Here is a 16,685-nt window from a genome sequence, read left to right on the forward strand (position 1 = left end):
CTGGAGGGGCAGGCACGCAGACCAGAGAGGAAAGGGCTCTGGGAAGGGCAGGTCTGCTCTCACCACCACGGCCTTCCTCCCAAAGTTCCCATGGAGAATTTCTAATGGATACCATGATCTTCCTCATTGCATCTCTCTCTTTCCTAACTCAGCTCTCCCTATTATTAATCTTTGTCATAGAGTCTCCTTTGATGTTTTAGAATTACAAATAAATTATAAATTTCGAATGAGATGGTAGAGAGGAGTGTGGAGTAGGAATTGGATGACAGAAGGTGAAGAAATTAGCCGGAGAACATGTATGCATAACCCATAGACACAGACATCCGTGTGGCAATGGCCAGAGGAAAGAGGGACGGGTTGGGTGGAGGTGGGCAAAGGGGGGCATATTGGGGACATCCGTAATAGTGCCAACAATAAAAATAAAGTGAAAAAAAGAAAAATGTTATATATTTAGAATGATAAATAAATTATAATTGTTCCTTCTCCTGCTTGTACAATAAAAATAGTAACAATACATTTTGTTAACCTCATTTGGGATTTTTATTCTTTCAGATTTAAAAAAAGTTTGCATAAATTATATTTTTAATTACTCCCCAAAGTATCTTCACTCAGTTAAAGTGTTCTTACTGTTGTTGTTTTCTTTTTTAACACATGGTCTGGTTTCTTGTCAAAAAGAGTCTACTAATGTCCAGGCCACTAGAAGTGGGTGAGGGTATCATCCATTCTCTGTAAACTTTGATTTCTATTATTCTTTTTTTATTTGTCATGGATGTTATTGCTTTTATTTTTGTCTACTGATGGGGTAAAATTCTAAGCTAAGGGTTTTAAAAAATCATTTGTATTTCCTTTTGGGTGAATTGTCTGCCTACATATATATATATAATGGGGCAGGATGGATAGCTCCCAAAAATATTAATGGAAAATTTGGGGAATGGTGGCCTCAGTCAGTGGTAAAGCAAAAGTATTCACAAAGGCAGATGTTAAAAAGCATCAAGGAAGACTTTATTCAAGACTATTGCCAAGAAGAGAGAGACTGACTCAGCTCTGAGTGCAGCAGGCGGGATTCCTGCAAAAGGCAGGCCAAGGACCTAAATATCAGGGTGGGGGGCGAGAACTTGTCAGATATCAAGAATGGGGGATTCTTGCTAACTGGATTCTTTGCTAAAGCTCGGCTCAGCAGTTCAAGGTCAGGGCTAGTGAGAAGAGGGCCGAGAGGAGCTTGAATAAGTTGCTTAAAGAGGGAGTCTGTCATCACACCTGAGAGGAGAGAGCTGGGTCGGCCAGCCTATGCTGAGGCATGTGGCCCGGTGGCTGTGAGTTTGACATGCTTGCGAGAGGGACCCAACCTGGAGGTGACCATCCCAAGGCCAGGCTGCTGGCATAGGAACCAGCACAGCCCCGAAGCTGCGGGGCCCTGTAACCCAGCACCCTCATGCATGAGACAGGAACTGTCCACCATGAATAATCACTGGCATGTCACCCTCATAATTTCCCGAGTCTGTCACAACTTTATTTTTTTTAATATATTTTTATTGATTTCAGAGAAGAAGGGAGAGGGAGAGAGAGAGAAACATCAATGGTGAGAGAGAATCATTGATTGTCTGCCTCCTGCCCACCCCACACTGGCGATTGAGCCCACAACCTGGGCATGTGCCCTGCCGAGGAATCGAACCCTAACCTCCTGGTTCATAGGTCGATGCTCAACCACTGAGCCACCAGCCGGGCAAGTCTGTCACCACTATAAATGGGAACGTGTCAAGCATTCTAAAGAACTCTGTCTCTCTGCTCAGAAAAGACAAGCACTCAAGTCCCTAGAGCAGTGATGGCGAACCCTTTGAGCTCGGCGTGTCAGCATTTTGAAAATCCCTAACTTAACTCTGGTGCCATGTCACATATAGAAATTTTTTGATATTTGCAACCCTAGTAAAACAAAGATTTATATTTTGATATTTATTTTATACATTTAAATGCCATTTAACAAAGAAAAATCAACCAAAAAAATGAGTTTGCGTGTCACCTCTGACACATGTGTCATAGGTTCGCCATCACTGCCCTAGAGAGAGTTGGGAAAAGCCCAGCTATAAGTGCAGACCCTGAATTTCTGGTTCTACCACTTTAGAGAACTGCTGGGCAGTGTTTGTAAAGGGCTTAAGTGGGGAAGGTTGGGGAAGGGCTTTGCAATGCTGTTTTCCTGAGCATTTTCCTGGGGAAGGCTGAGTAGATGTCAATACTAACAATTCTCTCTCTACTGCATTTGCTGTCTCTGTTCTTTAGCAGAGAGCCTTCTCCAGGCCCATAACCAGGACCAAAGCCCCCACTTTCCCCGTGATTTTGTTCTCTGTTCCCATGTGCTTCCCAGTTTCCCTCTGCCCCTTCCTTGGCCATATTCTACTCTAACACACCCCTGCCCAGTGCCTCCTCCGAAGGCTGTTTTTCACCTGGGGGTTGGGGGCTTTGGAGACCATGCAGGGCTCTGCGTTTGCCTTTAGTTCTGATCGCTCATCTCTCCAAGTAGATTTTTTGTTTAATAATGACAGCTAATAGTTGCATAACATTTATCATAAGCCAGTAAGCACTGTGCTTTATGCATAGTAAGTCATTTAATCCTCAGGGCACCCCAGTGGAGAAGCGCTTGTTATAATACTCACTTAACAGACGAGAAATCCAAGGCAGAGGGGTTAATTAGCTTGTGAAAGGTCTTTCCAGGATTTCAAGTCAGTTGGGCTGCAGGGTTTTTACCATTAATTTTTGCACGATGGAGAGAATAGAGAAAATTTTTCATGAGAATGTATCAAGGCTATAGGAATACACTGGACTTTTGGGCATCATCTTGAAAGGAGATGATTGTGCAGTGGCACACTGTCTTACAGAAGACTCTCCAAGCTCCGAGCAGGACTTGGACAGGTTGGGGGGAAAGTCCCCACCTCCTCCTCCCCCGCCCCCGAGACGGAGCTACCTGCCAGGATCCGGGCTCACCACCACCAGGACTGGCGACGTGGTCTACACCAGCAGGAAGGAGAACACCACTAAGGTCAGATGGGTCGAGGCCTGGCAAACTGGTCTCTGGGTTCAAATGATTCCCTTAGACAAGGTCATGTCTGCTCTCATTTAGAACATAGAAAGCACTGAGGCAGAGAAGAGAAGCCGAGAATCAAATAAAACTAGATGGGCAGGAAGTACCACAGATGGAAAAACGTCTGCCAGTGTTATGGACTGGATGCAGCAACACTCGTTTTATCCTTACTTGACTTTTAGCTGCAATGATGTGAAATGAAAATCATAAGCTACTTCCCCAGCAGGTCATCGTGAGGTTGAAAATAAGGGTAGCAGAGGGAAGCAAAAGAAAGACCACCTTACAGAGATGACTGGGATGAGCTAACACAGTTGAGGGCATCCATACACAGAGATGCTTAATGAGCTTTAGCTTGCACGGCACATGGCATGTTTTATCTTTTAAGTTCAATGTAAAATTCAAGTTTCAAGGGAAGATAGTATGGGAGGACCTTTCTTACAGGCACTGAACGGTGAGGAGTTACAATTTTATTATAATTCTTCAATCCATTCACCAAAATGGTAGCTCACATGAACAAAAACCTAAACTAAATGCAAGTGGACAGAATAGCCCTTCGACTCAATTTAAAGAGCTAGGAAGTCAGTTTAGTAGGCAGTGAGGGAACACGTGGTCCTCTGTGGTCGCTCCCTCTGTTTGCCAGACCTGGGGGTGTTCAGCCAACATCTGTGCCTTGAACCTTCCACAGGCAAGCAGTGAAGATGCCGGACCAAGCCTGCAGGCTAGAGCCACAAAGTGCCCAGCAGAGGAGCCTGCTTCAGCGTGGACTCCATCCCCACCCCCGGTCACTACCTGCTCCTCAAAGGACGAGGAGGAGGAGGAAGAAGGAGACAAAATCATGGCAGAGCTCCAGGTATGTGGATGCGGTGGCTGACCTGGCTCCTTGCTCCTCCCATCAGGGACCCCGCCTACATCTCTCCCAGACGCCTTGCTAGCGAAGGCTGGCCTTGGCCTTCACTGGGCTCCCAGCACACCTTTAGGATGTGTATAAGGAATGACCATTCCATGGAACAACTCAGGACGTTTACACAAAAAATCAATTGCAAGCTTTCCTAGCTCTGGCTGGTAGAATTTACTTTTCTTCCTTTCAGTGTCGATAGTCTCTGTTTCCCTTAAAAAATAATTTAAAAGGAAATCAGAAACACTGGCCATGGTTTCTCCTGGTAAGAACTGCTGACCCCCTACTTCAGGCGCGGTCCTGTAACTTGGCCTTGATATTTAGAATGACTGAACTTGAGTCATGTGGCCTCCTTCCCTCCACACAAGGTTCCCATTCAATGTCAGTCTCATCTTTTCAAATAGTCTCAAAAGCCAAGTAGTCGTATTTATCATTTTCCTTGCCTATTTAAGAAATTGTTATTTATTTTTAGATTTTTATTTGGAACTAATTATCACAGTCTCCTCTTAGGATTAAAGATGGGGTGCATGGGCTATACCCAAAACTGATCCCACATTCAAATTGTGGAAGTGAATCTGCCCTGCGTGTACGTTCTAAGAACTTGATTAACTGAAGACATATGCATAATGCTTAGACCAAAGTCTGTTCATAGAGTATTTCATTTTGACCCATGCTTATTATAGGATTATCTTGTCCTTCAGAGGGTAAGATCACAACTCTCTTGGGGCTCCAAAACATGTTACTTTTCACCAGTGTACCCATGGTTGTGTGCAGGCCCACAACCATGGATCTGCATCTTGCATTTGGAATAGGGAGAGCTTTCAAACCATGTCATTTCCACTGCTGCTGTCCTACTCTGCTTTCTGTGGTAATGCCAGGTAAAGAGGAGCTGCTTGGATTTTATAGGGAACACAGGGCTGCTGGTTGATGGTCACATGCACGAGCCTTTCGAGCCTCACTGAAACTCACAGACTGGACTGGGACATCCCCTCCACCCATCAGATTACACACAGGTTTTTAGAATGGCTGGAGAATTTCATTCATAGGAATCCCAGATTTATAAAGTTAGCAACTCATGAAACAGCTGAGAGCAGGGAGGCATCCATCACCCAGCTATCCAATGAGGACCCTCAGGCTGTTGACTCTGGCATGTCAAGCCTACTTGTCGCTGGGATTGGTGCATGTCCTAAGATGTGTAGGCAGATCCTGGGGCCATTCATTGTAGCATCTGGCCCCAAATTAGGGTTTGAATGGGTCATGGCCTGTTTTGATTCAAATGGTGACAGAGCACTAGGTCATTGTAAATCAGTACACGGTGAACAATTACTAATAAGCCAAGAAGTGGAGAGTGTTAGTCTTGTGAATAATCCTGCACTAGCCTCCTAAGAAAATTAATTTATTTGTTCTAGCCACTTAGAGTCCATCACTTGAGAATATTTCCCTCCATCGAGGACTGAGTATCTTTGATGCTTTCTTTAACTGGAAGCTTTACAAAAGCGGTGTATCTGGCTTCTTGTTTTATTGTTGCTGGTTAGGTGCTAGGGGTGAGTACCTGCTCTAACCCTAACTTAACCAAACCCAGCCATCCTGCTGGGGTAGGGACCCAACCCGCTGCTCAGAAAGTTGGCCAGTGGCTCTGGTTGACAGCCCTCAACCCCACGGCAGGACAAGGAGCGTAACTGTGGAGCAACGTTCATGCTCCTGTCAACAGGCACCGTCAGAAACCACAGGCTCCGAAGTCCAGGGCCTCACAGCCCAACAGCGATGGCAAGTGGCCTCCGTGAGCGGAGCCCTGGGCAGCTCCAGGCCAACAGGGAGGGTGCCGGAGCGGCAGGAGCAGGGAGTCCGCAGAGAGTGGGAAGCCGGCTGGAGAGAGTCCTGGCATCAGCTCCGTTCTTACTTGGACCAGCGATGAGGCGTTCACCCGGGGAGGGCATGGGTTACTCTTTCTGCCTGCCGTTATTTCCAGGTGACAGTTCTTGACATTAAGGAAATATGAAAGAATTATTTGAGCTGATTCATTTAAATAAGTAGTTTTTAATCCTGGCTATCTGTTAGAATTACATAGGAAAAATTTTTTTAAAGTCCTACAGCCCAGCCCAAACCGGTTTGGCTCAGTGGATAGAGCGTCGGCCTGCGGACTGAAAGGTCCCAGGTTCGATTCCGGTCAAGGGCATGTACCTGGGTTGCGGGCACATCCCCAGTGGGAGATGTGCAGGAGGCAGATGGTCGATGTTTCTCTCTCATCGATGTTTCTGACTCTCTATCTCTCTCCCTTCCTCTCTGTAAAAAATCAATAAAATATATTTAAAAAAAAAAAATTAAGTCCTACAGCCCAGAGATTCAGATTTAATTTTCTCTGGATGAGCCCTGGGTAATAGTACTTTTATAAACCAGGTGATATCTTGAAAACCTCTGATTTCAAAAAACTTAGGTTCTTGGGTTACTGTGTCTCCTGCTCTCACCATCACCCTGCCGCTCCCTGCCGCTCTGCAGACATAGCCTGTGCTTCCTCTCCCGGCTCCGTGCTCACATGAGCTGGTGTGACTCCAAAAACCAGGACAGTTTTCAGAAACAAGTCTAGGCCTCAGGCAGTTCCGAGGCCACTCAGAATGCCATGGTGCTGAACAGCACCACTTTCTCAGCGAGCCTCAGAACACCTCGGAGCACGGAGTCCCTGTGACTATTTCAGACAATGAATTGGCAAGCATTACTTTTATTTAAGGTTTAAGGGTTTTTAATATTTTGTGCCCTTTTTCTATAGCTTCAATAAATAAATTGAGTCTGGTAAAAAAAAATAATCAAGAAAAAAGAAAGAAAAGATGGCTTCTTGGGTGTTTTGTATTTTTTAAATTCATTTACATATTCAGTATTTTTGAAAGGTCAAAACAAGAAGCCCTACTATACGCAAACCAAGTTCACCCTGGACAGGAAGAAAGGGTGTTCGCTGCAAGGGCTGTGTCCTTTTATCTTGCTGTGGCCCAGAAATCAGGAGGCCTTGGCCCCAGGCTCCGCCCTCTCAGCAGCTCTGTGGGCCTGAGGCCAGAAAGGGAGCAGGTTTTCAAGGTGCTGCCTTCCCTCCAGCCCTGCTGTGACCTGCGTGCAGGACAGGGCTGCGGTCTCCACACTCTAGATTGATTCCCTGCCTGCCTGTCTCCTCCTTCCTCCTCGCTACACAGAATCCTGTTAACCTCAGTATTTTAATTCCGTAGGCATTCCAGAAGTGTTCCTTTATGGATGTAAATTCAAACAGTCATGCTGAGCAGTCCCGGGCTGACAGTCACGCTAAAGACACTAGGCCGGGGGCCACAGTCTCACCCAAGGAGAAGAAGGTAACGTGGCAATCACACTCTGCCACGCGGGCGGAACGCCCTTCTTTCCTTGCTGACACTAACCGCTCCTGCGCGTGTCCTTCGGTGCCCTCTCCTTTCCTCTCGCCTTTAAAAAGACAATGAACTGAGACACCGCTTTGCATTTACTTCAGAGATAACTGGCTGAGGTTTTCTGAGCAGATGCACTGTTTCTGTGCACAGCGTTCAATAGTATGTGCAGAATTGAGGCATTATCTTCACAAACTAAAGAATATACATCTTTCAAGATTGTCTACTCTAGAATGACTTTTACAGACAAAAAAAAGAAACACCAACCAAGTTTGTAGCACTTTTCCTCATTTTTCACCCATCTCCTGGACCAAAGCATCGATATTAAAAATCGGTGAAAGCCGTAGATTCCAGGAAGGTAGCTCGGGGCGGAGCTGCACACCTGAGGCGTCCACAGGTGGATGCTCGTGGAAACACACACATGTATCTGCACACATGTGGAAAGATGCCCAGCAGAATTCTCTTATATTACAAATTCTCAAAGTAGACCTTGCAGGATAAGAAGTTCAGTATAGTTTTAGTGCTAATACACTTTGTGGTCTTCAAATAGCTTCGAAACAGATGTCCAGGCTCTGGAACAAAGTTCATTGTCATGACCTCAGTACTTTAGGGAGAGGTTGTGAGCGTGAGTGTTTGAACCTCAATGTTAAGGTAGACCTGGAACTTTTATGATTTTTTGGCAAGAGAGCCATCTTATTTGAATGAAGCCGCTGTCTAAATGTCAGGCTAGAACAGTGGTTCTCAACCTTCCTAATGCCGCGACCCTTTAATACAGTTCCTCATGTTGTGGTGAACCCCAACCATAAAATTATGTTCGTTGCTATTTCATAACTGTAATTTTGCTACTGTTATGAATCGTAATGTAAATATCTGATATGCAGGATGTATTTTCATTGTTACAAATTGAACATCATTAAAGCATACTGATTAATCTTAAAAACAATATGTAATTACATGTGTTTTCCGACGGTCTTAGACGACCCCTGTGAAAGGGTAGTTCGACCCCCAAAGGGGTCGCGACCCACAGGTTGAGAACCGCTGGTATAGAAAGTTTATTATGATCAACTCAAGTCCTAACATGTCTCACCAGAATGTATATTTCAGAATTCAGAGGTTCTAGTTACCCTTAAATGAAGTCAAACATCTCGGCTAACGCATTGTGAGTCCAAGTGGGCACCACAGTCCATGTGCACATAAGCTCAGTGAGGAGCTAAAGGGTCATGAAATCGGAAGTTATTCTAATACAACCCTTCAAGAGACGCAGCCTGGTGCCTGCAGCCCCCTGCCTGTTCCTCCCTGGCTCACAGCCAGCAGAGAGCCCTGTGTACAATGAGTCTGCCACAGGAAGCCATTAACCAGGCGACATGTGATCTCCCGGTACCTCACAGGAGGTTATGACTATTGTTGATAAATCTTTCTCATGAAGAAAACCTCCTACTAATTTGGATTGAATCCATGGCAATCATATTGGAAATATATTGTTTTTCCAGTCTCTGGAATCCCTTATGTGGCCTTATTAAGACCAGGCCATGGAAGGCCCTAGCGCATTTGAGTTATAGGGCATATTTGGGCCAATGGGACTATTTTTGTCTAAAACACTGGAAACTGGGAACTTCTTGAAGATCCCTCTGGAGAAGATTATTGTCTCATTGTAGAATTTTGCTAATTGCCTTGAAATTTGCATGAGATGTTTTGTTCAGCAATTACAAACCCATATTCCAATCATCTCTTTTATCTCAATCAGGGGTCCATCGGCTAATAATAAGCAGGTCTGTATTGAGTGCCCAACACTGGATTTAATCACAGGTGCTTATTCTAGATAATTATACTGAGTAGGTTGATCTGCTCCATAATATCAGTATCAGACATGTATTTGAGTATTATATACAAGGTGGGTTTCAGACTTGTCCCCAATTGTTGTCATTAACCTCTTCCTGGGCTACTCATCTCCTTTTCTATACCTCTTAAAATATTTCTTCTGTCATCAGAAAGCATTAGCCTGGTTCTTGACTTTTATGCAGTAGTCCTATAATTCTGTCTCTAATTCTGGTTTATTGCCTGTATGTGTATTGAGCCTGCTTCACCAGTTGTCTGAACAATCCAAATCTGAGAGCCCATAAGTAGATATTAATGAGGCTTAATTATTCAATCTTGACTATCTAAGAAATCATTGTGAGATTACCTATGACAGTTGTGACCATGCTACTCTGAATAAAGTTAATGCACTTGCTTTGATACACCCATTATTTTTTCTAGCCCAGTGACCAAAATGGTAGGCCATGTGAAACCTAAGCTTGGCAGCTTTATCTTAGTGACCTTCCATTGGAGTGTTCCTGCTACTCGGTCTGTCTTACAATGCATGTCTCACATGGTGGCATTCAAATATTTCATGATGGGTGTGACTGGGGTCCTGACCAATCAGAACAGAGAGCAGGTCTACCCCCAGCTCCTGGACCAGCAGAACATCAGCTGTGCAGGTGTCTTTTTTAGATCACATGGCTGTTCCCTCCCTGATTCAAGGATAAATTCTTCCGCAGGTCCTAACGTGCTAGCTCCATAGATGGAATTGAAACCTTGGGCCCAAGCCTCATTTCTTTTTCTTAAAACCTTTTACTTGTTGTATTCATGGTTGAATCATCTAAATGTAAAATCCCACAAAAGATATTATGTCATGCGACTACAGCGGCTGAGTCATTCATTGCACTTGTTTGGGGGCCTCCTGGGGGTGAGGGGAAGTTAAACTGGTGGTGTTGGCTGTCTAATGCACCTCATACCTTGTGCGATCTTTCCATGTGACTTATAGGGAGTCTGTGGTTTGTGTATTATCCCTTAACCTGTATGAACATTCTTTCCATTTTTAACCAGGGTGGTCGGACTGCTCTGGGTTGACTTTGGCGGGGGCCTGGGTTACTGTGCTTTGTTACGCTGTCGTTGCTATAACCAAACAACCTCGTTGGGATTATGTCCCATCCTACTAAACTCACCTCTTCCTCTGGGGCTTCTGCAACGAGAAGAAAGGACAGCAGTGCCCTGGAAATGACAGGGCATGGTTAGTGTGAGCACTGACAGGGCCCGGGCTACTGGTACAGCCATGCGGGGAAGGGCGCGCTTCCCCGGGGAGCCCTCTGCATCCCGGGTCCTCCCTGCTGGGCTCTTCTGTTCGGAACCTCGGTAGAGCCTCGGGATGTCTCTTCGCTCTGCATCAGACTGTATAGAGAATAAAATCTTAATCATGATGTGCCAGTCTCAATCCTAGCCTCAGATATCTGTTTTGTAAATGTTTAGATGATATTTTAGCAGCATTATCACACTGAATTTGGATTTGATCGTCTTGGTGTGATTACTTTGAAGGCTATTTTGACACTTTCCTTGGCAAGTGCAAGTACAAACTGCGAGTATATTTCAATCTGTCATTTGAAAAAGAATGTTGTTTTTTTAAGTCTCAAAGTCCTACACCCTACCAGTGCAGATGTCCTTGGAGGACACTTTCCATAAACAAAACTGATAGGACTGAAATAACTAGCTGGAAGGGACAGGAACCATCTGCTGGTCTAGTGCCTCAGTTTATAAGCAAGAACACTGAGGCCCAGAGAAGTGGAGGAGCTTGCCTAAAGTGACACGGTGAAGTGGCAGGCAGAAGACGTTGACTCTGCCTGCCGACATAGTGTGCTTTCTGCAAGGCCACCCCATGCTGGTTTCCGCTTCTGCCAAGCTCGCTGTCAGATGTTGAAAAGAGGACGTTTCCTGCAGAATCAGTCTCTTTATTCTCTTCATTGCTCCCCCGCCAGATTTGAATTTCTTGAGGTATTTTGCTAATTGAGATTTTCATCTTATGCAAACTCAGGGCATTTTTGGAAGTTGGCGAACAAAACAGCCCAAGGTAAACAGAGCTATAGGCTTTGGACCGGTGTGTAACAAATGTGGTTGGCCCGCATGTTTTGGAAATGTAATTAAAGGAACAATTTAGTTATAGTCCACTGTGGGAAGGGGTGTGGTTTTGTGGAGTAACATGTCCTACACTATCCTACCAGAATTTGGAATTTTTCCACGAAGACGTACGGAAATCTGATGTTGAATATGAAAATGGCCCCCAAATGGAATCCCGCAAGGTGAGTTCCCTGTCCGTGTTCCAGCCGATACCGTGCAGATTAATTAGCCTCCTTTGTGGATCCATTTCTGATTAACACATGTCATTTCCCTCCTCCACTCTCCCTCGCAGGTCACCTCAGGGGCTCCTACACATAGTGACCGTCCCAGGTGGGAAAGAGGAGTGGAGAATAGTGTTTCTCAAGAACATCAGAATATAAAACTGACAGCAAGAACATCAGATATTCTTGATGCCCCAAGAACATCAGACTATAAAACCAACATCTTAATGAAGGATAATTCCATACCCAATAAGAGTTTACTTAGAGACAGTAGAAATTATTCCCAGAAAAATGTGTCTAAGGTCAATTCCAGTTTCCCTGGCACCAATTTGTTAGAAGATGAAATAAGCAAAGGGCCTAAAATCTCAGGACTGCAGAGCCCTCCATCTGACCCTGAGAACCAGAAGACGAATTATGAAAAGACAAAAGAGATGAGTCAACGAGATCAAGAAAATGCAGACAGATGTCACCTACTCTCTCCCACTAGGTCAACTGAATTGAGTATTTGTGATGCCAAAACTCAAGATCAAGAGGTTCCTGTGACAGAGTTTGGCCAAGTTGTGCTAAGACCCAAGGGGGCTTGGCATGCTAATAATGGGAAGCCTAATGAGGACAGAGAATCAACCCCGAGTTCTCCCACTGAGGAAAGTGCACCCACAGACAACATCGCCTTCATGATTACCAGAACTGCGGTCCAGGTTCTGTCCAGCGGGGAGGTCCGCGAGATCGTGAGCAAGAAGGGAGAAGATGTACAGACTGTGAATATTGATGCCAAAAAAGAGATGACTTCCCAGCAAGAAGGGGCTGAAAATGAAGAGCCAGTCGTGTGCCTAGACAAGAAGCCAGTCATCATCATTTTTGACGAACCCATGGACATCCGGTCTGCATATAAGAGACTTTCAACCATATTTGAGGAGTGCGATGAGGAACTAGAGAGAATGATGACAGAGGAAAAGATAGAAGAGGAGGAAGAGGAGGAAAATGGAGACACTGTGGTCCAGAATAACACTTCCCAGAAGTTCCAGAAGGTGGTGTCAGGCCCCAGCTCAGGACTGCAGGCTGAGAGCGGATTGCAGCCACACTCCCTCTCAGGAGACACCGGAGTGTCAGGAGGACAGGGAATGAATAAGGCTGAGCTGCCCACGAGCGGCCGAGCAGATTCTCCAAGTTCAGAAAGCAAGTGTGATGCGGCATATGACCAGTTGGAAAGCCCCAAGAAAAAGTTCAAGTTCAAATTCCCTAAAAAGCAACTCGCCGCTCTCACTCAGGCAATTCGCACAGGAACCAAGACGGGGAAGAAGACCTTGCAGGTGGTGGTCTACGAAGAGGAGGAAGAGGACGGCACTTTGAAGCAGCACAAAGAAGCCAAGCGATTCGAAATCACTCAGTCTTCTCCACCCGAAGACACCCCCCAAAGCAGGCTCAGGAGACAGGGGCAGCTCTGTCTGGAGAACACATCTTCCATTTCCAGAACTGATGAGATTAGACATAACACCTACAGAACACTGGACAGCCTGGAGCAGACCATCAAACAGCTGGAAAACACGATCAGCGAAATGAGTCCAAAAGCCCTCGTTGATTCGTCATGTTCTCCCAACAGAGATTCTGTTGCCAGCTCGTCCCACCTAGCCCGGGAGGCCTCTCCCCGAGCCTTGCTAGTTCTGGAAGAAGTTCCCACTGCCCTAGAGCCCCCCTCATCAATACCTTCAGCTTCACGTAAGGTATCTTGGTCTGATGGAAAATGAAAAGACCCAGCTGCTTTCCTAAATCTGCCATAATCACCACTAGCAAAAGGTGTCTTGTGATTGACTTGCTTCCTTTCAGGTGGCTCATTTATTATGTTTTATTTTTTTTTTTTTTGTCTGTTCGCCTTGATACTTTTCTCTCACACTTTCTCCCTCCCCTTCAAAACAACAACAACTGGGTGTCTAACAGCTAATTGACTCTGGTTTTGCCTCTGTTGCTGATTGGTGTTGGGTAAGCGCAAGGATGCCGGGTCATCCATTTGCCGTTAAAACGATTGCTCTGATACTCACATTAAAATCCGTTTGATCAGTAGTGGAGCAGTTTATTCTGTTTGATTCTTGGAATTAACCCAGTGGTGTCTTCTGATGTCCGTCTCCCAGATCTGTTCTGCATGTAGGGCTGTGGCTTCTCACATTGAGCTTCTCGGCACATGGTGGGCCGGCCTGGGCGATAATCCGCTCACGTGCTTCCCTTGTCTTCCCCCTCTTGCTGCTCTTCCCCACAGGCCCCGGCAGGGACCCCACAGACCAGCAGGATGCCAGTCCCCATGAGCTCCAAGACTAGACCCGGAAGCCTGGACAAGCCCAGCAAGCAGACCAAACTGCAGGATCCCCGCCAATATCGTCAGGTAGTTTTACCTTAAAACCAGTTTTGGATGGACACTCTTAACAGTGGTGAAGCAAGTCGCTGACTTAGTTTATACCAAACATTGTGTTTTCTTTGTAAGCTATGGTTTGTGTAGACTTCCTGGATCTGGGGCATGAAGAAAGTCTAAAAACCTTTGTTTGTTGAACTTTTCTCCACGCTTTTGCATGCCTGCAATAAAACATCGTTTACTTTGTGAGTCCCAAGTTTAGCCATTAACACAAGCTGCCACACCGGCTGGCTTTTCTTTGGCGAATGTAGTGGTTCATCAGAACGCCCTGAGAAACCGAGTCAGACAAGCCTGTCTTTGAACTGTCCTGAAAGTCGCCCCCACTAACGTCTATGTTGATTGCACTGCATTAGAGGCACATTAACACTCCACGTCCCATCTCACCCCTTAATAACCCAGACGCATGGCTGACCCAGCCCCAGGCCCCAGACACGGTCTCCTTTCTTCCTTTGTGCATCCTCTGCTCTGTACTTCGGGGTTTTCTCCCAGGTCCCGTACAGCACAATGAGACTTAGCTCAGGCCTTGAACTGGTTTGGTTGGGTTGGATGCCTTTTATTTAATTATCCTCAGAAGGGCTGTGTTGCCAGACCCTGTACAACGATCGTGTTACGAACTTTCTGACAAACTGTCTCCGCCGTCTTTATTTGCAGGCTAATGGAAGTGCTAAGAAAGCTGGTGGGGACTGTAAGCCTGCTTTCCCCTCCTTACCTGCTTCTAAGATTCCAGCCCTTTCTCCCAGCTCTGGGAAAAGCGGCGCTCTGCCCTCTTCTAGCGGTGACAGCTCTAACTTCCCTAACCCAGCTGCTTCTAAACCACCGGTTACTTCTAACCCTCTCAGCCCCCAAACAGGACGATCTGCCTCCTCGGCCTCCCTCATCCCCTCTGTCTCTAATGGCTCCTTAAAGTTTCAGAGCCCCACTCACACAGGTAAAGGTCACCATCTTTCATTCTCACTGCAGACTCCCAATGGCCGAGCAGCCCCTCCCTCCTGCTCCTCCTCCCCCCCCTCCCCCGCCTCCCCCACTTCACTGAACCAAGGTGCCAGGAGCGTCAGGACCATCCATACTCCCAGCCTCACCAGCTACAAGGCACAGAATGGAAGTTCCAGCAAAGCCACCCCATCCACAGCAAAGGAAACCTCTTAAAGGCCACACCCTATCAGGCACAAGTTGGAGTTACATTTAAAAATTTAGAAAAAAAATTGTAACAGTCTTTTAACAACTGTTTTCACAAGAGAATGTAACATATTGCTGTACTGTTTGAGGCTTAATGCTAAGTATGTGCTAAATACTGGATTAATAGATTTCAGTAAAGCTTGTTTGGTTTGGTTTGATTTTTTAGTTGTTGCTATTGTAATTACATAGTGTTAACTGTCTGTATTCAACACCTGTTAAATGAAGTAAGCATGTGTTACAGAAAGAGAGGATGGTGAGAGAGAAGGGTATGTGTGTGAGGCAGGAAAAAACGTATTGAGCATGTAAAACATGTATGATTCCAGAATTTTAGTATGTTTTGTATAAAAATATTTTTCATTACGGAGACTAGAAGTGAACAGAGAAATACGCAAGTGCGACTATACAAATTGTAAAAGAGATACTATAATATTTCCTTTTATTTTAGTGTTATTTAGCTTTATTACAGATTTCTATTTTTGTCAAAACTTCATGGTTCCTTTCGAGATCTTTTTTGCCAAAACATTTTGATACTATAGCATTGTACATTTGAAAGTAGTGTCTAGACAACAGGCCAACCCAGGGTCATATGTAGAAAGCAATTTATCAAACTAATTGCACTGCCATGAAAATTATGTATAATAATTTGCCAGCCCAAGCAAGCTAGTTTTCTTTGCATTTCTTTCTTTCTTCTTCTTTTTTTTAAACATATTGGGATTCTCTAGTTGTTTTCTTTGCAGTATTTAACCCCTTCCTTTGTTTCCTGAGACCTGGCAGCCCACACTATTACAGTACATTGTGGATTTTAAAGTGTACACTTCTGTACTGTTCTGTAAACTGAAAAACTTTTGTAAATATATAAATAGACATAAAAACACTATATGCGGCAGCACATAGAGTAGTTTTCCCACACCAAAGTTAATTTTTATGCATGCTTTACAAATATATATTGGGATGGGCAGAAATGGGACTCTCCATACATTTTTAAAAAGTAACAAGTTTGCACAGCTAGAGTGTTTTTGTAAATAACTGTATTTGTATAACACAGTCATGTAATATACAGACCTATAAGCAGAGACATCGCAAAACTAATAAAGGGCTGCATGCTTATTATTTTTTTGTACCTTGTTACTAAAGCTGCGTCCTAGGCAAAGAATGAAACAGAACTGTTACCAAGGGAAATGGTTTGGGCTTTGAAGGCGTTATCAGTGACATGTAAGCAGCCTCAAACTTGTGTTCTGAAAGCTCTATTTCTCCGAAAACTCTGAGGTGACTCATGATGAGGTCTCATGAATTCACTGCGAGTGTGGTGCCTTCCGACGTGACCTGCTGACTCTCTTCTCGGAGGCTCACCAAGGTTCGGCTCGCAGAGAGCAAACCTGGGCGCAGTCTCCACCTTCATTTCCAGAGAGGTTCTTCCGACCGGCTTTTTCCTGTTTGAATTCCAGGAGAAGTAAGCCGAAATAAAAGGTCCTTATCACTAGGATGTGTTTTGTTTTGTTTTATTTTGTTTTGTTTGTTTGAGTTCTTAATTTTAAACAAATATTATTGGTCCAAAGGGAAATATAATTAACGTTACACTGAGTTTTCCTTTAAAAAATAGGGATAGCCGAAG

At 44.9% G+C, this 16,685-nt stretch overlaps 1 protein-coding gene across 1 annotated transcript in view; it reads left to right on the forward strand.

The window, feature by feature from the left end:
• The window catches only part of KIAA1217 (KIAA1217 ortholog), a 331,386-nt gene extending 314,833 nt beyond the window's left edge, over nt 1–16,553 (forward strand). The window contains exons 17-23 of the mRNA XM_006773828.2: nt 2,871–3,031; nt 3,759–3,923; nt 7,181–7,300; nt 11,380–11,457; nt 11,568–13,217; nt 13,748–13,870; nt 14,549–16,553. Coding sequence (XP_006773891.1) covers nt 2,871–3,031; nt 3,759–3,923; nt 7,181–7,300; nt 11,380–11,457; nt 11,568–13,217; nt 13,748–13,870; nt 14,549–15,043 — 2,792 coding nt within the window. The 3' untranslated portion in view covers nt 15,044–16,553. The remainder of the gene's footprint in view (nt 1–2,870; nt 3,032–3,758; nt 3,924–7,180; nt 7,301–11,379; nt 11,458–11,567; nt 13,218–13,747; nt 13,871–14,548) is intronic.
• Nucleotides 16,554–16,685: the final 132 nt, after the last annotated feature.

Source organism: Myotis davidii, unplaced genomic scaffold, assembly GCF_000327345.1.
Source record: "Myotis davidii unplaced genomic scaffold, ASM32734v1 scaffold86, whole genome shotgun sequence".
Taxonomy (NCBI): domain Eukaryota; kingdom Metazoa; phylum Chordata; class Mammalia; order Chiroptera; family Vespertilionidae; genus Myotis; species Myotis davidii.